The sequence below is a fragment of the Macaca mulatta genome, chromosome 9 (assembly GCF_049350105.2).
Source record: "Macaca mulatta isolate MMU2019108-1 chromosome 9, T2T-MMU8v2.0, whole genome shotgun sequence".
NCBI classification, from domain to species: Eukaryota; Metazoa; Chordata; class Mammalia; order Primates; family Cercopithecidae; genus Macaca; species Macaca mulatta.
The window spans coordinates 79,317,972-79,345,897 of NC_133414.1; the positions used below are offsets into that span (position 1 = coordinate 79,317,972).

At 49.1% G+C, this 27,926-nt stretch overlaps 1 protein-coding gene and 1 pseudogene across 8 annotated transcripts in view; both read left to right on the top strand.

Moving 5' to 3' along the window:
- LRRC20 (leucine rich repeat containing 20) overlaps window positions 1-23,449 on the top strand; it is an 87,075-nt gene extending 63,626 nt beyond the window's left edge. For 6 of the 7 annotated variants that reach the window (XM_015147358.3, XM_077945302.1, XM_077945303.1 and 3 more), the window contains one exon: window positions 20,926-23,449. In XM_015147358.3, coding sequence (XP_015002844.1) covers window positions 20,926-21,080 — 155 coding nt within the window. In that variant the 3' untranslated portion in view covers window positions 21,081-23,449. 7 annotated transcript variants of the gene reach the window in all.
- On the top strand, window positions 15,899-17,376 carry LOC107000173 (non-histone chromosomal protein HMG-14 pseudogene; annotated as a pseudogene). The gene has a single exon (XR_001447158.3). The product of XR_001447158.3 is annotated as a non-histone chromosomal protein HMG-14 pseudogene (transcript).
- Window positions 23,450-27,926: the final 4,477 nt, after the last annotated feature.

Consider the following 27,926-nt stretch of genomic DNA (forward strand, 5'->3'; position numbering starts at 1 on the left):
CTTCCCAGGCTCAAGTGATCCTCCCACCTCAGCCTCTCAAGTAGCTGGAACCACAGGCGCCCACCACCATGCCCGGCTAATTTTTGTATTTTTGGTAGAGATGGGTTTTTGCCTTGTTGCCCTGGCTGGTCTCAAATTCCTAAGCTCAAGTGATCTGCCTGCCTCGGCCTCCCAAAGTGCTGGGATTACAGGCGCAAGCCACTGCGCCCAGCCAACAGCACTTTTAAGAGGAAAAGTATCTGTGTCATATAGGATGCTTTGGGCTGCATTTACTTAATTCTGTCTTTGTCCTGTTTCACCTCTTACTATCCCAGCCGATATTTCTCAAAGTGTGGTCCCAGGACCAGCAGCAGTAGCATTGCTAGAGAACTGGTTAGAAATGCACATTCCCTGGCCTCGCCCCAGACCTACATCAGAAACTCCGGGAGGGGGCAGCAGTCTGTTGTAATACCTGCCCCCCAATGCCCCGCTTTCTGATTCACATGCATGCTGAAGCCTGAGGAGCTCTGCCTGGGCTTTCAGTTCTCAAAGTGGCATCCATAGGCCAGCAGCATGGGCATCCCGGAAGCCTGTTAGAAATGCAGAACCTTAGGTTTCACTTCATACCTCCTGAGTCAGAATCTGCACCTGAGCAAGAATCCCTGGTGATTTGTTTGTATAGTAAGTCCTCATTTAATAAGGACTGTGCCAACACCTGGCCTGCTGCCCATCGTATGGACCCACCAACCCTCAGTAGAATGGGGTCAGCAGGAAGTAGGGAATCTTGGCCGAAACAAATGCTTCTGGACCCAAAGCTCTGCCTCCTGCCAGGCCAGACAGTGGCATAGTGGGAGGCTTCAGACCTCCCAGCTTGCCAGGGAGGGTGCCTTGACCTGTCAGTGCCAGCTGCCCTCAGAACTTCCTTTGGGCTCATAAGGCAGATTGAAACATGGTCACAAAAGTCTTGTCAGTGTCCCCTGGGACTGCCTGCCTGTCTTCAGCCTGGATGGCACAGAGAGGGAGACGCCTGACTAGGCCTGGGGGCTCACGCCTGTAACCCCAGCACTTTATGAGGCCAAGGCAGGAGGATCGCTTGAGGCCGGGAGTTCAAAACCAGCCTAAGCAACATAATGAGGCCCCCATCTCTACAAAAGCATTTTAAAAACCATTAGTCAGGCATGGTGGTACACACCTGTAGTCCCAACTACTCAGGAGACTGAAGCAAGAGGAGTACTTGAGCCCAGGAGTTCAAGGCTGCAATGAACTATGATTGCAACACTGTACTCCAGTCTGGGTGACAGAGGGAAACTTTGTCTCAACGACAACAACAACAATTAAAAAAGAAAAAAAGAAAAAAGAAAGGGAGACTCCCATGGTGAAAACAGAAGCAGAGGCAGGGCGCGGTGGCTCATGCCCGTAATCCCAACACTTTAGGAGGCTGAGGCGGGTGGAGTACGAGGTCAGGAGATCGAGACCATCCTGGCTAACACAGTCTCTACTGTGTTAGCCAGAGAAACCCCGTCTCTACTAAAGAATACAAAAAATTAGCGGGGCGTAGTGGCGAGCACCTATAGTCCCAGCTACTCGGAAGGCTGAGGCAGGAGAATGGCATAAACCCGGGAGGCAGAGGTTGCAGTGAACCGAGATTACACCACTGCACTCCAACCTGGGCAACAGAGCAAGACTCCGTCTCAAAAAACAAAACAAAACAAAAACAGAAGCAGAAGCCAGGGCTCCCTCTTACACATCCTTCTGCTTCTCTCCTGATGACTTGTGTCTCCCTGCAGGGTAGAGAGCCTCTGAATCAAACTCCGCTCAATCCTGACCACTCTCCACGTTCAACTGTTGCCTTTCCTCCCTTCCTTATCCTTGGCTTCTCAGAATTTTGTAGTAAGAAAGGCAAAGGTCTGAAGCCCCACACACAACATTAGCATGAGCAGGCCTCCTCCTGTCTGCGAATTCCTCATCTGCAGAGTGGGGAGGACAGTGCCACCCACTGGAATCGGGTCTGGAGGCAGCGTCACTGTGATCACCTCCTGCCTTAGCCCACCACCTGCCACTCAGCCCACCTGGAGTCCTGACCACATGCTGCCTGCTCACTCCTTGAAGGCCCTCTAACCCATGGGACCACTTGTTGCATATACTTCTTGCATGCACCCAGGGGCCAGGACAGAGGAACCAGAGGGCACTGTTCAGAGGTATGATGGAGGCTAGCCAATGGTTGCAGGGCCCAGGGCCAGAGGCAGCTGGCCAGGGAAGGTTTGCCATAGTTGGCCTTCTGAAAGATTCTGAGCGTCCAGCCCCCAGCAGAGTTGTGGCACACCCTCCCTGGTCCCCCAGATCCCCCCCACCCCTTCTTCTCCCCATGCACACACCTGGAAGCATGCTGCTCCGTCATTTCAGGTCTCAGTCTTGGGTCCCATTGTGGCTCACAGAGTGGGGACAAATAGTTTCTGCAGAGAGGGTAACTGACAGGAGGAATCCCCCACTTACCACTATAAGGATGATGGAAAGGAGCTTGTGTGGGGAGGCTGCAGGTCTGTGTCTGAGTCCCAGCTTCAACACCATCTGTGTGAGGTCGATTAACTGGAAACAGAGACTGAGTTTCAAATCTGAAAAATAGGAAGATAGTCCTTACCTATATCCTCACAGCCCTCTCCAGAGGATAAGATGAAATTAATGAACACACCGCATTTTATAAAGCATAAAATCCTTCATGGACTTCAAGGGGATTGTTGATCCTCCCCCCGTGTAAGTGTCTGCATATGTAAAGGGGCCCCTCTATGTCCTGGTTTGTAGATCATGATGACTAACCTTCCCATGCCTGATACCTCCTGGTTATAAAGCACCTTCCCCCACTGTGCTTCCCCTAATCTCCCAGACACCTGATCAGGAAGTGCAGGAAACAGAAACCATGTGGGCATTTTAAGTAAAAAGGGATTCATGGGGACTTAGGTTCTTACAAAAGCATGGGAGGCTTTGGCAGTGGTTGCAGGCTGGGCTGCCAACCGTTACTCTCAGAACACTGCTGATGAACCCTCCAGGTGAGTTATTCCCTCCCATAGTCAGGAATGGGAGAGCAGGAGGCCACAGTGGAACTGGGGAGCTCACGTCATTCTGCAGGACTGCCAAGTAGGGATTGGGAGGCCAATGCAGATGGCCTGGACCCTGGGATGCTAAGACAGAAACTCACACCCTATCCTCTCTGGGGCACTGACTGGCCGACCCTAACTGCAGGGGATCAAGGAAATGTGGGTTTATGTTTCCAGCAAGTTGTTCAATTTCTCAGTATCTCCATTTCCTTCTCTGGATGATACTGGATTAAATGAGTCAGTATATGCAGTGCACTTCAAACCATGCTGACATGCAGTGAGCTCTCTGTATGGTGGTAGTTGCTCTCTAAGAATGTAAGGGGCAGCTCAGATGAGGGCTTGTGGAATGTAATCATGGTCTATTAGAGTTGGGCAAGACCTCAATGAGTTGGGCAAGATCTCAGAGTGACATTGGTGTAGCATGGAAAGATTAGAGCCAGTAACTGGCCAGTACAGAATGGCAGGCTGGCTGCAACGGACTGACAGTGCTGGGGTGGCAGGGGATCCTTCCTCCTTCCCTCCCTCCCTGTCTTCCTTACCACATCGGTAAAAGGGATTCGAGATGGCCACTTAGTATCTGGAAGAGGGAGCAATCATGATGCACAGTCGAGCCTGACAAGGATTGGACTGGGCAGGGACCCTCTGGGTTGGCACATCTGGGAGGACAAAGTCAAACCTGTGGCACTTCTCTCCTGCCCCTGGATCTGGGGCTCCACGCCCATCTGGAGGGATGTTGATTTGTCCCCTCCCTGGGTATGGAGTTTGGATTGCTCCCTGAGCACAGCCAGCTTCCCAGAGTCTGAGCCTTGCCCCGACCCCTGTGCGCTGAGTGTCACAAGTCCCATGAAAGAATAACTTGCCCTCTGAGGTGGTAGCTTCTTGTCTGCATGCCCAGCAGCTTCATGCCTTCTGCCCTGCACACCCTTGCTTGGTGTATGCAGAGCTCTGAGTTGTACTCACAAGCATCAAGCAGTAGGTGCAGGCATCGATCGTGTTAGCCAGCACTTAGGAGGTGGTCATTAGACAAACAGTGCAGGCAGTGCTTGCTGGCTGTGCAGCCGCACTGAGGGAGAGGTTGGGATTAAACAAACAGGTGTCAACAGCAATTAGTGCAAATTAGATGTGGCCTTCAGACACGAGAGTGCAGGAAGCTCCTGTTTGCAGCCCCTGCCCCACTTGTGTTCACCCGCAGGGAAGTAGCAAGCCACACACTTGGTCTTTGCCCAAATGGCATTCTCTGTGCCAACCACTGTGTGGTGAAACCTGGGTGAACCAAAACCTCCAGCTGTCCAGGATACTGTTGGTGCTCTGCTGGTAGCACACAGGCCAACAGCAAGAAGTTCTTTGACCCTTGTTTAAAACACAAGAAAAGGGCCGGGCGCAGTGGCTCATGCCTGTAATCCCAGGACTTTGGGAGGCTGAGGTGGGTGGATCACTTGTGGTCAGGAGTTTGAGATTGACCTGGCCGACGTGGTGAAACCCCGTCTCTACTAAAAATACAAAAATTAGCCAGGCATGGTGGCGTGTACCTGTAGTCCCAGCTACTCGGGAGGCTGAGGCAGGAAAATTGCTTGAACCCAGGAAGCAGAGGTTGCAGTTAGCCAAGATTGCACCACAGCACTCCAGCCTGGGTGACAGAGTGAGACTGTGTCTCAAAAGAAAAAAATAAATTAAATTAAAAAATAAAACACAACAAAAGACTTCCAGGCTGCATTTACTGCCACTCTCCACTACTGCCTGTCCCTGTCTCTGTCCAGAGTGCTGGAGAGCCGCCTGATGCCCTGGATCTCCAAGCCCAGCCTTGCAAGGATGCCTTATCCAAAGAATAAAAGGCTTGTGGGGATATGGACATGGGCATGTAACCATAATGGGTTTGTTGCCTGATGCACTCAGCAAGTCAGTACGCCAAGACACTGGGTTGCAGCAGAGAAAGAGGTTTAATCATAGAGTCACTGAATGAAGACATGAGAGGATACCTCAAATCTGTCACCCCAAGGAATTTGGAATTAGAGTTTTTAACAGTTTGGGAGTGGGCCGAAGCATGGAGATCATTAATGGGTGGAAGAGTGCAGGGTGAGGTCATGGGACAGGGAGAGGAAGCAGCTGTGCTTTCATGCTGATACTGATCCTCTGTGGGGGTTTCCAGACTGGTTGCTGGAATTGGGGATCTGAAAAACATCTTAAGCTATCCTGCAGCAAAAGCTCATGATTCTAATGTCAGTGATCCTGTCTATAGGAACAACAGGGACATGAATCGATTTCTAAACAATCTTTGGACCCTAATGTCAGAAATCCTATCTACAGGAACAACTGAGATACACATGGTCAGGATCTTGTGCTGCGTGACTTCCAGCAACAAGGAAGTGGGCCAAAGTACAGCCCAATTAATGCTTAATTATAACTGTATTTCAGTCCAGAATGTGGCATGCAATTTTTGTCAACACTCTGGGGACACTTTTAAATTTAGGCATTTGGGAAATGTTCCTTCATTCACCAGTTGCTGTTTTTAACTAAGTGATTTACTTTGTGCTGGAGCTGAGCTCGAGACACAAATAGAACAAACACACTCCCTGCTCTCACAGAGCTCCTGGCATTGTCCCGTGTGCTAGTGACCATTTGCTGCACACCCAGCTCTTCTCTAAGCACTTTCCAAGGATGCTCTTGTTTAATCCTCATGACAACTTTATGAGGCAGATACTATTATTCTCCTCAGGTGAGGAAACCAAGGCACAGGGAGATTAAATAACTTGGCCAAGGTCACTCCATCTGAGCCAGGATTCCAACCCAAGTAGTCTTGCTGCAGACTATTCAGGACAGTGCTTTGCATAGGGAGAGATTTTTGCACATAGCTATAGGGGGATAGAAAGCCACAGGAACATTATGGCTGAAGTGCATAACTTTGGTTGGAAGGAAACCCCTTTGGGGTGGAGAGAACAGTGTAAGGTAATGAGGCAGGTTTCCCTAGGCCAGGTAGGCAGTCAGCCCCACTCCTGCTAGCTTTGGTCAACTCTGCAAGTCGGGGGAGGGTGGCACCCAGAATAGAAGTACTGTGCAAAAATGTTCACCAGATTCTCTCATTAATCTTCACTGAGAAGACCAGTGGTGCTCAGACTAGCTGTGCATTCAAATCATTGGGCAGGCTTTTAAAACTCCATGTCCTGACCACACCCCATGCCTATTAAATCAGAATCTCTGATGGTGGGATTCGGGCTTCATGATTTTTTTTTTTTTTTTTTTTTTGAGACGGAGTCTCGCTCTGTCGCCCAGGCTGGGGTGCAGTGGCCAGATCTCAGCTCACTGCAAGCTCCGCCTCCCGGGTTCCCGCCATTCTCCTGCCTCAGCCTCCCGAGTAGCTGGGACCACAGGCGCCGCCACCTCGCCCGGCTAATTTTTTTTGTGTGTGTTTTTAGTAGAGACGGGGTTTCGCCGTGTTAGCCAGGATGGTCTCGATCTCCTGACCTTGTGATCCGCCCGTCTCGGCCTCCCAAAGTGCTGGGATTACAGGCTTGAGCCACCGCGCCCGGCCGGGCTTCATGATTTTTTAAAGCTGTCAATGTAGTTGCCCAGTAGTTTCTTCTTGCCTGCTGCCCAGGAAAGCCAATTCACTGAGAACAGCAGGTTTCACAGCAAAGAAAGAGTTTAATAATCACAGGGCCAGCCAAGCCAGAGGATGGGAGAGAATTCTTAAATCAGCCTTCTTGAGAATTTAGAGGTTAGAATTTTTCAAGGATAGTTTGTCAGGCAGGAGACTAGGGAAAGGGGAATGCTGATTGGTTGGGTTGGGGATAAAGTCATAGGAGGTTGAAGCTGCCTTCTTGTGCTGAGTCAGTTCCTGGGTGCAAGACCAGCTGAGCCAGTTTCTTGGTATGGGTTACTGGTTGATATGGTTTGGCTGTGTCCCCACCCAAATCTTATCTTGAATTGTAGCTCCCATAATTCCCACGTGTTGTGGGAGGGACCCGGTGGGACATGATTGAATCATGGGGTGGTTTTCCCCGTACGTTCTCATGGTAGTGAATAAGTCTCACGAGATCTGATGGTTTTGTAAGGGGTTTTCCCTTTCACTTGGCTCTCATTCTGTCTTGCCTGCTACCATGTAAGACATGCCTTTCACCTTCTGCCATGATTGTGAGTCCCTTAAACCGCTTTTTCTTCATACGTTACCCAGCCTCTAGTATGTCTTTATCAGCAGCCTGAAAACGGACTAATACACCGGTCCAGGTGGTGCCGGCTGGTTTATCAGAATGCAGAGTCTGAAAGATATCTCAAACACCAATCATAGGTTTTACACTTGTGATGTTATCTGTAGCAGCAGTCGGGGAGGTTAGGAATCTTGTGACCCTGGCCACACGACTTCTGAACCATAATTCTAACCTTGTGCCTAACTTGTTAGTTTTACAAAGGTGGTCCCTGAGCAAGGAGGGAGTTAGTTTTGGGAAGGGACTGTTATTGTTTTTGTTTTAAGGTTAAACTACAAAGAAATTCCTCCCATAGTTAGCTTGGCTTACGCTCAAGAATGATCAAGGACAGCTTGTGAGGTTAGAAGCAAGATGGAGTCCGCTATGTCAGATTTCTCTCCCTGTCATAACTTTTGCAGAGGCAGCTTTATCCAGATGATTCCAGTGTTCAGGCTAGATAGAACCACTGAGCTAGACCAGAACTTCTGATGAACGCTTCTGCCCCAGGTGTGCACCACCAACTCCGAGGCAGGGAACACAGGCACATGAAAGGGGACAGCAAAATTGTCATTCTTTTCTGAGGCTCTTCCCAGAGCACCTTAACCAAAGCAGAGAAACTGAGAGAGCCCTGAGAGCAGCCTGTGGGAGGGCACAGGCCTTCCAGTGGCCGGAGTGCAGAAGGGAGGAGGAGGGAGGGTGCAGAGGGCAAGGAGGATAAATGTCAGGCATGGGCTCAGCAGTTTCAGCTGCTTATTTGGCTGTCTCCAGAGTGGCCAATAAGAAGACTGAGTCATTTCTGCAAAGAACTGTTATGATCTGGCTTTGATTACATGTTAGATCAGGGTGCAGGGGAGTCTTTGGAGGGAAAGGCTGTGGTGGGTGGCCCCCTCGATGCCCATTAGCCCACCCTTGCTGGCCAGCCTGGGGCACAGAGGAGGAATCAAAGCCAAGGGTTTTTCTCCTTTGCTTTTCTTTCCCTGCAGCTCATACTTAAGGACAGAAAATTGTCTCTAGGTTTATTAGTAGATTCTTTTTTTTTTTTTTTTTTTTTTTTGAGATGGAGTCTCACTCTGTCACCCAGGCTGGAGTGCAGTGGCCGGATCTCAGCTCACTGCAAGCTCCGCCTCCCGGGTTTAGCCATTCTCCTGCCTCAGCCTCCCGAGTAGCTGGGACTACAGGTGCCCGCCACTTCGCCCGGCTAGTTTTTTGTATTTTTTTAGTAGAGACGGGGTTTCACCGTGTTAGCCAGGATGGTCTCGATCTCCTGACCTCGTGATCCGCCCGTCTCGGCCTCCCAAAGTGCTAGGATTACAGGCTTGATATTAGTAGATTCTTAAAACATCCTTTGCTTCCCATCCTGTCAATGGGCGTGCCCACCATACTTCCTGCACCTCACTAGCCCCCTCCTCCCTGGAGAGCACCGATGATCCCACCCCACAGACCATGAGGTGGAAGGATGGTCTTAAAGATGAAAGGTTGAGGTTCAGAGACGTGAAGGGGCTTGCCTGAGGGTGCACAACTTTAAATGGCAGTGCCAAAATTAGGGCCTGTATCCCTGGCCCTTTTCACCCTGCCAAATGGCCCTTCATCAGCAGGAGACTCAGAACTCCAGTCTACCTGCAGTGTAGCTTTTTCTGCAGGCTAGAAGTCAGCCTGCAGGATTGTCAAGGCTGTGCAGTGTGCTCCTGGCTCTCTGAGGGCTGGAGCTGTACTATTTCCATTTACTCTGGCCCCACCCCTGCCAGGATGCCCAGTCCAGGGCCCTGTGGAGGTAGGGAAGGCTCAGCCCCTGTCCCCACCTGACTCTGCCCAGCAGGGTGTGGTGGAGTGGTCTGAGAGGTGTGTGTGTGTGACCCCAGAGCCTTCTTGTTGCGGCATGACCCCCTGTCTCCGCCAGGTTACCACAGTCTGCTTGCTTATCTCTTGTGGCATTTTGAAAGGGGGTGTGCAGCTCAGCACAGCACAGCAGGGCGGCCTTGATCTTGGTTGTTTTTGTATCCAAGCACTACAGCTGCCTTGAGGCTGAGATGTGGGGCCAGGGCTGGCCTAGATTCTCCAGCAATGCTGGAATCAGAGGCCAGCCAGCAGTTCCGGTTACCTCTGTGCTAGGCGCTCACCGCCCTTGACACTTCCCCAGGTCCTGACCCCCTCCTTCTCACAGGGTGCCACTGTGGACGCCACACTGGACCAGGAGAGAGCTCTGGAGCCATCATTTGTAATCATCCTGCTTCTCAGTCAGTTCCACTGATGTGAATCAAGTTTACCCATCAATATTGCTAACAGTTAGTGAGATGGGGGCAAGCTGACCTCAGGGAAGTAATTTTCTGTAAACACTGCCCACTCTGCTTCTACTACTATTGATTACTCTAAACTTCCCACAGACATAGGTGGGAGTCCAGGGTTGCTGTCTGCAATGGGAGGACGGCCAGGCAGTGCCTAGTTTAATTCTGCTTGAGGTTTTCACCCTGCTATAGGCCACTGAGTCCTTGACTTTAGTCCCCACCTAAGACATGAAGCCTTGCAACAGAAGCCCATATACTTGGAGGCCATGGGAAAGTTAAAGGAACATTCCTCTGGCTTCATAAAAGGACTCTAGAACCTCACATCCTACATTCTACGGTCATAGGCTGAAAGAGATGGATGTAACCCCAGAATGCCCTGTAGACTCAAAGCCTCTCATTATCTGGAATAGTGGAATGTTGGGGGCCGAGTGCAGTGGCTCAAGCCTGTAATACCAGCACTTTGGGAGGCCGAGGCAGGCGGATCACTTGAGGTCAGGAGTTCGAGACCCGCCTGGCCAATATGGTGAAACCCCATCTCTACTAAAAATGCAAAAATTAGCTGGGTGTGGCGGCATGCGCCTGTAATCCCAGCTACTAGGGAGGCTGAGGCAGGAGAATCACTTGAACCCAGGAGGCGGAGGTTGCAGTGAGCCAAGATCACGCTACTGCACTCCAGCCTGGGCAACAGAGCAAGACTCTGTCTCAAAAAACAAAAACAAAAAAGTGGAACTTTGAAAACAACCTGGATGTCCAACAATAGGAACAGGAGCCAAAGTGGTACATCCATCCCACGGACTATGATGCAGCCATAGAAAGTCACCAATTTGCAACCTGAAAAGATATTTATGGCATGTCATGAAGAATAGCATGCCATGACATGCTATCCAGGAGGCCATTTGGAAATACATATGTGTGTGAGTGTATATACACACATACACAAACATATTAAACAGTGGGGAAGGCCATATACCAAGACATTAATAGTGATTCATTCTAGATGATGGGACGTGATGATTTTACTTTTGTTCATCAATATCTTTGCATTTTCTAAATTAGATTACTAGTGTCAAAGGGGAAGACTAGGGTAAGTGTTTTATCATAGCCTTGGTCCACAGAGGCCTGGCCCTGACTGGCAAATGTGCACAGAATGGGTGAGGCCAGGGAATGGGCCCCAACTCTTGAGTGTAGCTGTGGTCACAGAGCTGATTAAGCAGCATTGATGGTGGATCTGCTGTTTGCCCAGCTCAGGGTGGTCTCAGCCTGAAGGGACTCGTGGTCTAGTTCAGAAGGTTAGACATTCATTCATCCAACAGATACGGAGCACCCCATGGGCACTGTGCTTTGTGTCACATTTACAGGAGTGAACAGACATATTCACAGGTTGCAGAGCATGGTGCATGACATGAGTGTGGTATAAAGAAAGTGTTCAGAGAGTTTGGAGGGGGATGAAGGGGAGTGGCAAAGGAAGCAGCCTTTGAGCTGGGATTTTGGGGAGAAGCAGGACGTGGTAAGTGGTGATGGGAGCATGGCCCATGGTACTGAAAGTAAAGCTGAGGTCCCTTTCCTCTCCAGGTACAACAGAGTCCAGAGACCACTGTGCTGTCTAGCCTCGGGACATTTATTTAACTTCTCCAAGCCTCAGTTTCCGCATCCACAAAATGCAGATCATTTCATATTCTCCTCTGCAGCCTCCAGCGATTTCCCTCTCTTGTCAGGATGCTGTGAGCATAAACGATCTTTCAGCTTTATCCGGAAACTCCCAGTTGCCTTCTTGGGCTTGTCACTTGTGAGCTTGACTGCTCTGATGTGTTGGTTCTGCCAGCTTTGGCATGTTTGATGGTCCCATCGCTCCTTCCTCTAAGCTGCTCAAATGACTTTTGCAGTTAAATTAGGGGAAAGAGCTATACCTAATCCCTGCTCTGTGCCTGTGAAAGCTATTACTGGCCTTTAGCAGGGTGGTTCAGAAAATGCCACAGACCCCGGAGAGGCCAGCTCTATGGCAGACGTGGAAACAACAAGCTGAGACCCCGGCAGTGCCGCTCCCACTAGGCCCGGAGTCATGGGGATGTGTTCCAGGGCTGGGCTGCAGCGGGTCTTCGTGCCATGCCCAGCAAGCCTGTGGCAGCAGCATGACAGGGGGACCCCCCTCCCACCCTCAGAAGTACTAGCCACTGTGGGGGCCACTGGCCTTCCCAGCTGAGGGACAGAGGAGACACGGAGTCCAGAGTGGGGAGGGTCCTTAGCAAGCCCCTGTTCAGCCTCCTCTGGAGAAACTGGGGCAGGATGAGTGGTCTTCAGTAGCAGATGGGAAGAAGGGGTGACAGCAGCTCTGAGCCCCCATTTCTCAAATGGGAATATCTTGACAACTGAGGTTGTGATCTCTCAGCCCAGGCTCCAGCCCTTACTGAATTGCTCAGCGAAACTTGCCTATCACTGTTATCTTCTGGGGGCCAGGGGCCAGTGCAAGGAGACCAGGTTCTGGCCTTGGCCTTGCCCCTCTGTGTTGTGGGTTGAAGTGTATGGGCTCTGGGGTCAAGAACTGTCCTGCCTCCACCACTTACTGGCGTGGGGACCTTGGGCATCAAGAAACTGGGAATCAAGTTTTCTTACCTGAGAAATGGGTCATTGTGAGGAACTGTCTAGCGTAGGGCCTCAAACATCGGTTCCCAGAAGCAGCCCCCTTTGCTGGGCCCATTTAGACAAAGGTGCTACACCTCCTTGCACCTTGATTTCCTTCTGTGTCCAATGGAGGTTGATGCCCCATGAAATAAAAGCCAAGTGCGAGGGGTCTTTCTTATTCTGGGTGATCGGGGCACAGGGGATGGCATCTGTACCCCTGCCCACGCTGCTGGCTGTGCCGCTGGGGAATGGCTGCCACAGAGCTGCTGAATGTGGAGATGCGCAAGAGTCCAAGGAATTAGCCCTTTTCTTCCCGGCCATTATTAGTAGGGAAAATGGGTGCCCTGCTTGAAAGAAGAGATTCAGGAACTACCATAGGCAGCACCTTTCTTTAGCCCCCACACCCTGCAAGAGGCCGGGATGAGTGAGGCCAGGTTGCTGGCAGCTGTGTGATGTGACATTTGCACCCGCATGAGCTCCAGAGAAAGCGAAGGAGGTGAGTGGGTACTCCTATCACTTGTTTTTGCTTTTCCTCTTCTCCGAGGAGTCACGGCTGCTTATAACCCTGCCTTCTGAAAACAGCCTGTCTCTGCGTCTTTTCCTGCCTGAGCCTCCATTTGCTGTGGAGTCCCGGCCTCTCCCACCCCTCCTTGCTGGCTCGCTCACCGGTCACATGGTTCCTGCTCCAGGCAGGTGATGACCAGCACCCCCTCCCCACCCCAGCTGCCCTATAGCCAGTCTTCTTATTGGGGACAGAGCTCCCTGTGACCCCAGCATTCAAGGCCATGGACTGGGCCCCTGGTCTCATACACAGAGCCTGCCTTCAGGGAACTGAGAGGCCGGGTCACCCCAGAGTCTAAAGGTGGGCGAGCTCCTCCTGTTAGGGAATCTGGCTGCCTGTTTATGGGGCCTGGGGACTCCTACATAGCGCTTCTCTGTGGCCAAGAATCTTCTCCGTCTCTGTGTCAGCCCTGCCACCCACTGGCTGGGTGACCCCAGGCAAAATTACTTCCTCCCACTGAGCCTGGGTTTTCCCAACTCTCAGGACCCTCCTACCTCCTGTGGTCTCTCTGCCGTGATCTGTACAGCTTCTTGTCAGTGGCCCATGAATATGAGTGTGTCCAGGAACTTTCTAGTTGGTGCTCTCAGTGGAGGCCAAATCTGGAGCTTTGGCCTTCTATGAGTGGTGGTGAGGGGCTCCAGGAGCCATAGTGCTTTCAGGAGACATCTGAGGCTCAACCCTCGTTCCTTTCTATGTGAGCCGACATCCGAGTTATCTCGGTGGTGAACTCAGGCTTGAGACTCTGCTGGCCAAACTCTGTGGGCTTCTCCCCAGCGATCTGGGCTGCTGCTCAGCAGATGCAGGCCCCAGACCAGTGACAGGGAGCAGGGAACCTGCACTAGCTGGACACATGTTGCTGGAGCACTGTGCTGTTGTACTGCATGCAGGCATCTTGTCAACTTCTGGGGCCTCTGTGCAAGGTGGGCAGTATGACCCCATTTTACAGGTGAGAAAGCTCAGGTACAGGGATCCTGCCTGAGGCACCACAGTCACTGGAAAGCTGGGCATATCCTTCTGACTCCAGAGCTTGTTTATCTTAATAACCACCACCCATCCATTCCCAACACGAAGCGAAGGATCTGGGGCCTTTGCCTAAAGAAGGTGGTGGTGTTTTCTAAGCTTCAGGCTTCAGAAGTGTCATGAACAAGAAGGGATAGGTTTGTTCTGTGCTGTGACCCACAGCAGAACAAGGAGGCCTGGAAGATTCCAGATGCAATTTGAGAACATCTACAGGAAACTCTCTCAGGACAGGTCAGCAGCCTCTTTGAAAGCCTTTGTTGGGATAGGAAACAGGATAGGAAGCTCCTGGGAGATTCAACAGGAATTCTAGAGAGCAGGTAGTGGATGTATATACACATATTCTTTGACAGAGCAATCAGTCCTGCTCCTGGGCATACATCCAATGACTTCCCACACTGGCTCCTAAGGACAGATAGAGGCCTGGGTGTCATCGCTGGCAGAGTAGAGAGGTAGAGTGTGGTGGGTAAACAGCATGATATATTAAGCAGCAGTCAAAAGCAGATGGATTAGATGTGCACAGTCCTCGTGCATGGAATGTAAAACATGGCTTAGTCAGTCACACTTACTATTGGGCACTAATACTCTTCCCCATTGAAAGGAACCAGGACTTCTTGGAGAAGTGGCTGATTCCAGGGCTGGGAACAGGGAAGACTCAAGACATGTCTTCCTAGAAAGTCAGGCAGCGCATCCAGAAAGTGCTGGAGCCATGTCAAAAGATACAGGAGCCAGGCCAAAGGGGCTCCCACTTGTCAAATCTGGACAATTTGAGCATCAGGATAATGAAGTCCAATAATGAATTATAAATCACTAGAAACATAGGAGTCTATATTGATAATAGATAAGTGGAAGAGAAGTAGAATGCTGAGGGCTGTTAACATTGGGAAATCATTTTGCAGCCATCACAAAGGTCAGGTCAGGTGAGAATCTTTAGTGGATGCTAAGTCTAAGGGTGATGAATGCTAAATGTTGGTGAGAACCAGCATTTAGGATATTTGCACGCTCTTAAAATGTGTCCCCACAGACTTCTTGTTAGTTGCAAGGGAGAAAAAAAAATAGTAATTTTATAGTGGAGAAGCAAGTTACACATTGATCAAGTGATCAAATGAACAATAAAGATGAACTTGGTGTGCCTCTGATGTGATACCCCAGGAAGGACATGCATCTGTGCAGTCTTCAGCTGAGGATGCGAAGTCTTGGTCGAATCGTGAAGAAACACCAGACAAACACAAAATGAGGAACTTTTAAAAAGGGAAGGGGGTAGTGCACTACTCCTCCAATGTCAATGTCATAAAAGACAAAGGGGCCCAAAGAGTTAGAAGTAAATGTAATCCTTGATTCCAGACTGGGTCTGGTACTAGAGGGGGAAGTGCTGTACAGGATGTTAGGGCATCTGACCACACTGAACTCTGGGCCATGGGTTTAGATACACATTCTATCAATGTGTGAACACCTGGAATCCTTAACTGCACTGTGGTTATGTAAGAGAATGTCCCAGTTCCTAGGAAATACACCCTGAGGGCCATGATGTATGTATGGTACACTCAAATGATTCAGAAAAACTGTGTGTGTGTGTGTGTGTGTGTGTGTGTGTGTGTGTGTGTGTGTGTGTGTGTGGAGAGAGAGAGAGAAAATGCATGCACAAATGATAGAGCAAATAGGATAAAATGATAATAATTGGCGAATCTAGGCTGGGCATGGTGGCTCACGCCTAGAATCCCAGCACTTTGGGAGGCAGAGGTGGGCGGATCATGAGGTCAGGAGATTGAGACCATCCTGGCTAACATGGTAAAACCTGTCTCTACTAAAAATATTAAAAATTAGCCGGGCATGGTGGCACGCACCTGTAGTCCCAGCTACTCTTGAGGCTGAGGCAGGAGAATTGTTTGAACCCGGGAGGTGGAGGTTTCAGTGAGCTGAGATCACATCACTGCACTCCAGCCTGGGCGACAGAGTGAGACTCCATCTCAAAAAAAAAAAAAAAAAAAAAAAAAAAGAAAAAGAAAAAATGGCGAATCTAGCTAAAGGTCATCTGGTATTTTTGCTACTGTTTTTATTTTTAGTTTTGGAACATTTTATACATTTGAAATTATTTCCAAATGAAAAAGGAAGGGAGGAAGAGACTTAAGACAATAATATTCAACTTTTCTGAGTAAAAAAAGTTTAAAGGGGAGGAGTGGCAGCGGCCAGGCAGCCCAGTTTCGCGAAGGCTCTCGGTGTGCTGCGGCCCACAGGCACCCAGCACGCGCCTTCCCCGCCGCCGGGATGCTCAAGAGGAAGGTCAGCTCCACCGAAGGGGCCACCAAGGAAGAGCCCAAGAGGAGATCAGCGAGGTTGTCAGCTAAACCTCCTGCCAAAGTGGAAGCGAAGCCGAAAAAGGCAGCAGCGAAGGATAAATCTTCAGACAAAAAAGTGCAAACAAAAGGGAAAAGGGGAGCAAAGGGAAAACAGGCCAAAGTGGCTAACCAAGAAACTAAAGAAGATTTACCTGCAGAAAACGGGGAAACGAAAACTGAGGAGAGTCCAGCCTCTGATGAAGCAGGAGAGAAAGAAGCCAAGTCTGATTCATACCATGTCTTACCAGTGGTCCCTGTCTCTCTTCTTGTACAATCCAGAGGAATATCTTTATCAACTATTTTGTAAATGCAAGTTTTTTAGTAGCTCTAGAAACATTTTTAAGAAGGAGGGAATCGCACCTCATCCCATTTTTTAAGTGTAAATGCTTTTTTTAAAGAGGTGAAATCGGACGGGCGCGGTGGCTCAAGCCTGTAATCCCAGCACTTTGGGAGGCCGAGACGGGCGGATCATGAGATCAGGAGATGGAGACCATCCTGGCTAACACAGTGAAACCCCATCTCTACTAAAAATACAAAAAACTAGCCGGGCGAGGTGGCGGGCACCTGTAGTCCCAGCTACTCGGGAGGCTGAGGCAGGAGAATGGCGTGAACCCGGGAGGCGGAGCTTGCAGTGAGCTGAGATCGGGCCACTGCACTTCAGCCTGGGCGACAGAGCGAGACTCCGTCTAAAAAAAAAAAAAAAGATGAAATCATTTGCTGGTTGTTTATTTTTTTGGTACAACCAGAAAATAGTGTGGGATATTGAATTATGGGAGGCTTTGACTGTCTTGGGTGTCGGCTTAACATTCCATAGATGGGGGGTTAGTTTTTATATCCTGTAATACAAAGCATATTAAATGGCGATATGGAGTCAGTCCCGCATTTAATGTCTTGAACATTTTATTTTACTTCTATTCTCATGTTTTTTGGTAGAATTGTTTCCTAAAGAAAACCACTCCTTGATCATGGCGCTCCCTGTCGGAATTGTGTGCACTCTGTAACATCTTTGGTTGTTAGTCCTGTTTTCCTAATAACTTTGTTACTGTGCTGTGAAAGATTACAGATTTGAATATGTAGGGTACATGCTCTTCAGTTGTGAACTGATGGGCCATATGTAACAGCTGACCAACATGTAAAGATACTGGTACTTGATAGCCTCTTAAGGAAAAATTTGCTTCCAAATTTTAAGCTGGAAAGTCACTGGAATAACTTTAAAAAAGAATTACAATACATGGCTTTTTAGAATTTCGTTACATAAGTTAAGAAGTGTGTATAAATTGAAATGTCTGTACTGATCCTCAACCAATAAAATCTCAATTATGAAAACAAACAAAAAAAAAGTTTAAGACTTTCTGAAACTGAAAGTCCTAAAGACATTTGAGTAAAAGCCTGGCCCATGCTATGTGGTTCCATTTATATGACGTTCAGGAATAGACCAAATTAATGAAGAAGAAGATCAGGGGTATAAACTGGAAAGGGGCACAAAGGAACCCTATTGGGGGTTCTTGAATGTTTTCTATTTTTATCTGGGTGGGGATCACATACATCTGCATATATATCCGGAAGAATGGAAAGCAGGGTCTCGAAGAGATATTGGTGCACTCCTGTTCTTGGCAGCATTGTTCATCATAGCCAAGTGATGGGAGCGACCCAAGTGACCATTGACGGGTGAACCTCAAGGTTTGTTCATGTTATGACATGTGTCTGAAGTTTCTTCCTTTTTATTCTTCATTTATTTACACGGAGTTTAGCTCTTGTTGCCCAGGCTGGTGTGCAATGGTGCAATCTCAGCTCACTGCAACCTCCACCTCCCAGGTTCAAGTGATTCTCCTGCCTCAGCTTCCCAAGTAGCTGGAATTACAGGCATGTGCCACCACACCTGGCTAATTTTTTGTATTTAGTAGAGACGGGGTTTCACCGTGTTGGTCAGGCTGGTCTTGAACTCCTGACCTCAGGTGATCCACCCGCCTTGGCCGCCCAAAGTGCTGGGATTACAGGTGTGAGCCACTGCGCCTGGCGTTTCTTCCTTTTTAAGGCTGAATAATCCTGCCTTATCAATGCCACATGCCATAACATGGATGAGCCTTGAGGACATTATGCTCAGCGGCATAAGCCCATCACAAAAAGGCAAATACTATATGATTCCACTTATATGAGGTACCCAGGGTAGTCAAATTCATAGAGACAGAAAGTAGAGTGGTGGTTGCCAGGTGCTGGGAGGAGGGAGGGATAGGGAGTTTTTGTTTAAATGGGTATAGAGTTTCAGTTTTGCAAGATCGAGTTCTGGAGATTGGTTGTACGACAATGTGAATGTATTCATGCTGCTGTACTGTACACCTAAAAATGGTTAGGATGGTAAATTTATTTGTATTTTACGACAGTTAAAAATAAATTTTAAAAAAGATTGTTATTGGTGCTTAGTAAAATATATATATGTATATATGTAATATATATTATATAATATATATTATATGTGTGTAATATATAAAATATATATTATAAATATATATTATATATGTAATACATATTATATATATATAGAAGTGGCCTGAGATCTATATAGTACAGTACCATTTGCCTAAAGTAAAATATGTGCATAATATCCACCAGTGTGTTTTAAAATTAACAACAAAACAACCACAGAAACAAAACCCCCCCAACTCTGGGCAATGTTTTGTGCCCAGGAGAGGACAGGAGCTGGCTCTTGCCATCACTATCGGCCTGAGGTTTTGCAGGACTCCATGGGATGAGGTCTGGCCCCGTCCTGTGCTAGGGTGGGAGGTTCTATGGGATCTGGCTGCTCACAGAGTTGGATCAGGGAAGAGCAGATGCAGCCAGAGCCTCAGTCTGGATAGGGCATGCATCGAGGGCAAGCGTCCTAATCTTGTCTGAGTGATCCTAAAGGTTAGGTGGGAGGAACTATAACAGGTTACCAAGTATTAATATAGCTGCTGCCTTATTCTGGTTCTTTAAAAAAAAAAAAAAAAAACTGAGGCAAAATTCACATAACATAAAATGAACCACTTAACCACATAAAGTATACAATTCACTGGCATTTAGGACATTCACAGTGTTGTGCAATCATCACCTCTATCTAATTCCAAAATACTTCTGTCACCCCAAAGGAGTCCCCATATCCTTTAAGCAGTCGCTCCCCAATTTAATTCTGTTTGAGGAAATATTAGTTATTTCCATTTTCAAGATTAGGAAAATAAGGTACGGGAAGTAATACAAATTTTTAGGAGGTAAAGCTGGGACATCAGCTTAGGGCTGTCTGTTAAATTTCACGTCTATGACACTAGGCTGCGCTGCCTCTTCAGTTATAACTGAGAATATTGGACCTGGAATTAATTAATTAGTAGATCACTACTATCTTTATATTTATTACACTGTGGCATTTTTGATAAGTGTTGGAAAATGCCCTAGTATCTTATGTAGGTTAGGTGGATGACAGCTTGAAACTTGATTTCCAAATTCTACACGTTAAATTTTGGAAACCAGAGCTGGGACAGGAGATGTGTTTGTTTTGATTCCAGGGAACATTCCATCTCTTAAGTGATGATCCAACATAGTGATGATCCGATATAGTCTGGAACTTCCCAGATAGCTCTTATGGAGCAGTGATATAAGTAGGGCACCTTATCAAGAGTCCTGATAAACTCAAACTGTAACTAACCTCCCTTAGATAGACCCAAGATAGTCATGTCTGCTTTTTTAGGGACTGTTTAGGGGTATGATGTCATGATACAGAATGGCATTCCCATAGTTAAGAAGTATTTCCATAGGCCACTGTATGCAACTTCCTATCTCTTGGCAAAAATATTCTTTATGCACATAATAGTCTTTGTTTTTTAGTAGTTTTATTGAGCTATACTTCACATACAATACAATTCACCCATTTAAAATATGCAATTCAGTGGTTTTGGCATATTACATTATTTTTAAATTGTGATAAACATATCACAATGTGTGCCATTTTAACTTTTTTTTTTTTTTTTTTTTTTAAGAAATAGAGACTGGGGTCTCGCTATGTTGCCCATCCTGACTTTGAACTCCTGGGCTCAAGAGATTCTCCTGCCTCAGCCTCCTGACTAGCTGAGACTATAGCCCGACTAATTTTAACCATTTTTAAACACACTGTAGCTCAGTGGCATTAATTACTTTTACCATGTTGCACAACCATCACCACTATCTATTTCCAAAATATTTTCATCCAACAGAAACTGTAGCTATTAAGCAATAACTCCCTACTTCCCCTTCTCCTAGCCCCTGGGAACCTCTGTTCTACTTTCTGTTTCTATGAATTTAACTACTCTGCGTACCTCACATAAGTGGAGGTAGTTGTCTTTTTGTGCCTGCCTTCTTTCTTTAGCACAATGTTTTCACGGTTCATCCATGATGTAGCCTGTATCAGAATTTCGTTCCTTTAAATGGCTGCATAGTATTCCATTATATGTATATATTATTTCATTTATCCATTCATCTATTGGTGGACATTTGACTATTGTAAATAGTGCTGCTGTGAACATTTGTATAAAAGTATTTGTTTGAATGCCAGTTTTTAATTCTTTCAGTTCCACCTAGGAGTAAAATTGCTGGGTTATATGGCAATCCTACGTTTAACTTTTTGAAGCAGTTGACTCTTATTTTTTAGGATGCTTTCCTCCATGTGGTTGTCATATCCTGGTGGGCCTGATGTTGCCTCACATAGAGCTGGGCACCAGGAGCTGAGCCCACGTGCAGTGGGTAATGGAGAGCTGCCCCTCACCATCATGTGCTCAGAGTCCTCCTGGCCCATCGTCCTTCTTTTCTGTCTGGTTGTCCCCCACCGCTCTAACCTGTCCATTCTGTCCCCAACAGATGTGCCCGTGGAGAAGCTGGCCGCCATGCCAGCCTTGCGCAGCATCAACCTCCGCTTCAACCCACTCAACGCTGAGGTGCGCGTGATCGCCCCGCCGCTCATCAAGTTTGATATGCTCATGTCTCCGGATGGCGCAAGAGCCCCCCTACCTTAGGCCACCCTCCTCATGCCCACCCAGCAAGGGACAGAGGCCACTGGCCTATAATCCTGGAAGGGAGGGAGGCCCATGGGAGGCCAAGCTTGGGGGCTGGGGGAGGGTGGGCCGAGCAGCACATGGTGGGTGGGGTACAGCTGGTCTGGATAGATAGCTTACAGCAGTAGTGGGCTTTGGAATGCCCAAGGGAAGAGGCAAGGTGGGGCCTGCAGCCTGGACTCAGCACTCACAGCTGCTGTGCAAACTCAGGCAGATCTCCTGCCCTCTCTGAGCCTTGTCACTTGAAAAAAAGGGACCCTTTACCTCCTTTGGGCTCCCTGGAGGTTTTTAAGCAGTACATGCCTCCAAGTTACCTCCAGATCAGCAGGCACAAGTGGGCATTGCTGGGTATTTTCTGAGCCTCTGTGGGTTTGAGACCTTGTTTTTAGTGCTGAGAGCCAGTCGCTGCCCTGAGAAGAGAAGACAACCTCCATCTATTTATTGCTTCCTGAGAACTGACCTGGATGCGGCCCTCCGCAGGGCCTGATCTTCAGTCCTGTGGTCCCTGGACTGGCGGGAGCCTGAACTAGAAGTCCTGGGAGAGCTGTGGTGGGAATATGACTGGCACTGCTGCAGGGCAAGAACATTCACATAGGAGCCCGAGGACTGGCAGGCTGGGAATGGGGAGCAAATCTCTTCAGCTCTGTCATTCCCCACAGTTAACAAACTGGCAGGGTGGGAAGTCCTGAGTGCTCCGTCCCTCTAGCATCACTCCTGAGCTGTAGGAGAGGTGACCCAGAGAACAGCAGAGCCATTTGCACCTGCGGCTCTGGTCTAAAGTGATTAGATGGCCACCCTCATCACCGTCCCATCAGCAGCAGCCTGGCTGCCTTGTCATGGCCCCCTGGGGACAGAAGGCGCTGTGGACACCAGATATGTAGCCAGCCAGCTCCCAGGCCAACGCCCAAAGCCCTGATGACCTAGTTCTTTTGAGGCCCTCAACCTGGCATCTTAGGGTATGGTCAGGCAACAGGGTGACCAGCTGTCCTGGTTTCCCGGGACATGGAACTTTCAGTGCTAAAACTGGGACAGTGCCTGGCAAGCGGGGATGTTTGGTCCCCTACCAGGAGAGGGCCTGGGGCTCTTGCTTCCTGAGAACACCTGTGGCTTGAAGAACCTTGACTGCTTGGTCCTCAGGTATCTACCTCCCAACTTCTCCTCATCTGTGGAGCAAGCTGACTCAGTGCCCCAGACCCCACCTGATCTGCACCTTCATTTGAATCTCCAGAGGCACCTGAGACCCCAGGGCTTGAGGCAAAGCCAGGCCACCCAAATCCTGTGTCCTGTGGACGAGTGGCCACTTTACTACTCCTGAGGCTAAGGTGTTGAGAGCTCAGACCACTGCTCAGAGCAGAAATCCCTGCTCAGAATGCTCCCAGTTCCCCCGTCCCTGCCCAGGTCTCTTGTCTCTTGGCAAGGAACTGATAGTTTGGGCCGTCGTTGGGCCATCACTGAGCTGAGTGCTCAGTATCTCAAGAGACTGTTTATTCTGCTCATATCCCAGGGCCTGGTTGGTCAAACTCTTGGCAAAGGGTTTTCAGGATGAGGAAGTCAAGACAGGATCTGCAGAGCTACCGAGTTCATCGGTGGGTATTGGGGGCAAGTGGGGACTGAAGTCCTGTCCAGGCTGTGCTGGCCCCACCTGCCTTGTGTCCTGGAGTGGGGTTTCTCCTTGTTGAAGATGAGGCATGCTTCTCTGTTGTGCACAAAGGCAATGTATGACCAGAGCCTTGCAACTCAAAGTGTGGTCTGTGGACCAGCAGTGGCAGTGACACCTGGGGGCTTGTTAGGAATGCAGAGTCTAGGCCTCACGCTAGACCTCCCGACTCAGACCCTGCATTTTAGCAAGACCCTCACCTGATTCCTATAAGCACTTCAGAGTTTGAGAAACAAGGACCTAGGCTGGGGATGTCCTCCGAGCAGAGGGTGAAGTTCTCTCCCTGCCACTTCCAGGGAGCCGAGCCTGTGCTCAGCCTCCTCCCTAACCCAGCCCTGGGAGGCCCTTGGCCTGTTAGATTGTTTCAGAGTCTGCGTGGCACTCCTGAGGAAGGGAGTGACCTGCAGTCACCAGGAGATGAGGGTTAGGTGTGCCCGGCCCTCCAGACTTGGCCTTTCTGATTAACCCCTGCATGCCAAGCTGCCTGCTGTCCCAGGTCCCTCACCTCAGGTCTGTGAAGGGGCAGCTTCTGAAAGTTGTTTTCTCCTCTGCTTGGGAGAGTTAGTTTGCCTTTGTCTCAGAAAGTGTGGGCAGCCACAGAAGCCCCCAAATCAGAGCTCACAGTGAGTGAGCCCCTAAGCTTCAGTCTGCAATAAAGAATGCATTGGTTTCATCTGCCTGGTTGGTGTTTGATTCATTCTCACTGTACGGACCTCCTATCGCCTGGGCGTCTAACCAGCCCACATGCAAGAGGGGTGCCCTCTTGTTGAAAGCACGAGGTAAAGAAAGTTGGAACGGGATGAAACGTGGATTATTCACAGGTGGGCACAGGTGCAGCCAAGCAGAATTGGTGCGTGCTCCCCAGCTGCGCTGCTGCAGGATGGCTAAACATCAGGGGAAAACTGTATTTGGGAAAGGATGAAGAGACCCGCTATCTCCAAATTTCTCCCTTACCAGTGCCAGAAATTACTCCGTTAGTAATTTGTTCCTCTGAGTCCATGGTTCTCAAAGAGGGGTCTCTGGGCCAGCAGCATCCGCAGCACCAGGAAGTTGGTTAGAAGTGCAAATTGATAGCCGGGCGCGGTGGCTCACGCCTGTCCATCCCAGCACTTTGGGAGACCGAGGCGGGCGGATCACGAGGTCAGGAGATGGAGACCACGGTAAAACCCAGTCTCTACTAAAAATACAAAAAATTAGCCAGGCATGGTGGCCGGCGCCTGTAGTCCCAGCTACTCGGGAGGCTGAGGCAAGAGAATGGCGTGAACCCAGGAGGTGGAGCTTGCAGTGAGCGGAGATCACGCCACTGCACTCCAGGCTGGGCAACAGAGCGAGACTCCGTCTCAAAAAAAAAAAGAAAAAAAGAAAGAAATGCAAATTGTTGACCCCACCCCAGATGTGCAGAATCTGAAACTCGGGGGTTGGGCCCAGAACTCTGTTTTAACAAGCACTCCATGTAGTTCCGATGCTTGCTCAAGTTAGAGAACTACTGCTCTAGGTTCAATGTTAAAGTCAGGTTTTACTTTTTTTAAGTCTGAGAGGCCAACTTAAGTTTTCCTTGAGTTTTAGGCCAGACGCTCCATTGTTTATTATTATTACTATTATTTGAGATGGAGTTTAGCTATTGTTGCCCAGGCTGGAGTGCAGAGGCGTGATCTCAGTTCACTGCAACCTCTACCTCCCAGTTCAAGCAATTCTCCTGCCTCAGCCTCCTGAGTAGCTGGGATTACAGGCACCCGCCACCACGCCTGACTAATTTTGTATTTTTAGTGGAAACAGAGTTTCACCATGTTGGTCAGGCTGGTCTCGAACTCATGACCTCAGGTGATCCACCTACCTCGGCCTCCCAAAGTGCTGGGATTATAGGCATGAGCCACCACTCCTGGCACATCTATTATTATTATTATTATTATTATATTATCATTATTATTTTTGAGACAGAGTCTCACTCTGTTGCCCAGGCTGGAGTGCAGTGGCATGATCTCGGCTCACTGCAGACTCCACCTTCCAGGTTCAAGCAATCCTCCTGCCTCAGCCCCACTAGTAGCTGGGATTACAGGCACATGCCACCATGCCCGGCTAATTTTTGTATTTTTAGTAGAGATGGAGTTTCACCATATTGGCCAGACTGGTCTTAACTCCTGACCTCAGGTGATCCACCCTCCTCGGCCTTCCAAAGTGCTGGGATTACAGGTGTGAGCCACTGCGCCTGGCCCCATTATTTTTACTTAGCAAACACACATAGAGCTTAGTGGGTACCAGGCAGTGTCTTAGCGCATTAGAGATATTAACTCATTTAATCCCTATAACAATCCTAGCTAGCTTTGTGATTTGGACAAATCTCTTTTCCTCTCCAGGCCCGGTTTCCTGTCTGTAAAACTAAGGAGCTGCACCAGGAGACCCCCAAGGGCCTTTCCAGAACTCATATGGTCACTATTTCTTAGCTCCTGAAGGCCCTGTGATCACTTATAACTGTCCCCTGTGGATTAGCCTGGACTCAGGCCGCTGGCCTCCCCCACCCCAAAGGTCAGAGGTCAGAGAGAGGACTCCCACCTGTGTAGTTTCCTGTTGAAGGATGCCTCACCGAAAACATCACCAGATCCACCTGTTAATCAGGGGAAGCTGATCCTACTTTTCCTGCTCGAACTTGACAGTTTTCCTAGTGCGTCAGACTGGGCAGGACAGTCAGGAAGTGATGAGAGATTCCAGGACCGTCAGGAAGTGATGAGAGATTCCAGAGTTTGGTTTTAGGTGGGACTTTGAATGCAGAGAAGGAAACCTTGATTAGGATTGGGTAAAGATCAGGACATAGTTTAGGATCGGTGGACACAGCAAGGGGGGATTTTGAGGCAAAGGGTTCAAAGAGTCTTGGCGCGTAAACTGTCTTTTGATGCGATTAAGAGTTGATCAATTTGATCATTCTGATCAATCACTTAAAGCAAATGCTTTAAATGATTCCTTCAGAAGGCCCCTGAAACGAACAATAAAGTTATTTACAACTTTGTCTTCCCAGGCAAGAGTTTCTAGGACTAGTACTGTGATGCTGGAAAAGACAGTGGAATAATGTAGACAGGAAGCTGTGTGGGGCTACAGGATTCTAATTGTAGTCTCACCCAAATACCATGTTGTACCCCAGAGCCCCGCTTTGGATCTGCTCTTCACACGAGATGTGCCCGTCCCTTCGCAGAAAGACAGTCCTGGGAAGCGAGAAGCAGTTCCTGACAGGGCGAGAATTGGCAGCTGCCCCAGAAGGCCTCGGCAGAGTCCTGAGCCAGATGTGAAGGGCAGGAAGGGCAGGCCTGGGGGAAGAGTGTGACTCAGGTCACTGGGCAGGAAAACCTCTCCAGCCCATGAGCGGCCAGGCTATGCTCTGACTATGTGTCTCCAGGCCAGGCAGGCTCGATCCATGCCTGAAAAGGGACACAGCCCAGCTGCATTAGGTCCAAGCAGGAGCACCCCTGGAGCTCCTAGTGTTTATCAGCACCAGCACCAGGCAGGCACTGGTATGTGGTTTTTGTTTGTTTGTTTGTTTGTTGGGTTTTTTTGACATGGAGTCTCACCCTGTTGCCCAAGTTGGAGTGCAGTGGCGTGATATTGGCTCACTGCAACCTCTACCTCCCAGGTTCAAGTGATTCTTTTTCTCAGCCTCCCAAGTAGCTGGGACCACAGGCGCCCACCACCACGCCCAATTAATTTTTGTTTTTTTTGTTTTTTAGTAGATACAGGGTTTTGCCATGTTGGCCAGGGTGGTCCTGAATTCCTGACTTCAGGTGATCCGCCTACCTCACCCTCCCAAAGTGCTGGATTACAGGTGTGAGCCACCTCACCCGGCCAGTGTGTTTCTCGCTTATCGTTAACATCACCCCTCTTGGTGCCCACTCTATGGATGAAGAAACAGGCTTAGCACATGACTAGGAAGGAGCAGAGCTGGGGTTGGTTTAAACTGGGTTGCAAGTCCACGGTCTTTGCTGTGAGCCCCAGGCCCCTCAGGAGGCCGGCTTGGACTGAAGTGGTTGATTGCTTTCTTCAGCTGGCACGGTCCTTCTCCCAACCCATTCCTGTGAAAAGACCTCTCTGAAGCTTTACTTCCCTCATCTATAAAGTGGATGCCAACACTGCCTTCCCTAATCCCATAGGATTAAGAACAGGTGACAAAGGTAAGTGCATCAGCATGGTGCCCAGGTCACACACCAGAGAGTTTCCTCTCACATCTGCTTATGCCCACCCTTGTGTGGGCACAGCCTTTAGTGCCCAGATAAAAACCTCACTTCTTCTCAGTGCCGTGCAGAGCTGCATGCCACACATACCTGGAACTCATCTGGCCAATGGGAGATTTAGTCCCACAGAGGATGAGAAGATTGACAGGTCCCCACTCCCTCCATCTTCATAGTTCAGGAATCTACAGAGGCTCTGTCTCAGGCCTTTGAGGATGATGAAACACTCAAGGTGTTGGCTGGGAGCCAACTGAAGCCCTTGCTACCCTATGTGTGTACATCCAAATTAATGCCTGCAGAAGCACCTGGGGCACCCTGCTTCCAGGAAGCACTTAAGTTGGGGTGCCTTCCAGGGTGCACTCTGCAGGACTGCCTCAGTGCATGCCTCCAGCGGGTGTCACTCACAATGCAGTCTCAGTAACTGGCACCATTTGCATAGAAAATTGTGAATGGGCCACCTGGCGCTGTGCTGGGGCTGGTGCTGCATCTCTGGACTATTTCCAAGAGAACCAATCATGGGAGCTTTCTCAAATGCAGATTACCAAGCCCACATGAGCCCCATTAAACCAGACTCTGGAAGTAGGACCCACACCTCTGCACCTTAAAGGGTCCCTCCCTATTCATCCTTCACGCAGATGAGAGACCTTCTAAATCCCAATTCTCTCATCTGCTCCGAGCCCTGCCATGGCTCCCCACTTATTTCAGTATAAAAGCCAAGGCCTCACCATGGTCTTCAAGTTCTGGAGTCATCGCCCTCTGTTACTTCTGTGGTCTCTTTCGTACTCCAGATACACTGGCTTCCAGCTGGTGCTCCAGCACCCCACATGCGTTCACGTCTCAGGGCCTTCGCATTTGCTCCCCACAGCCCTCACACACCCACCGAGATATTCCCATGACCAACTCCCTTATTTCCTCCAAGTCTACTCAAACCAAGGTCTA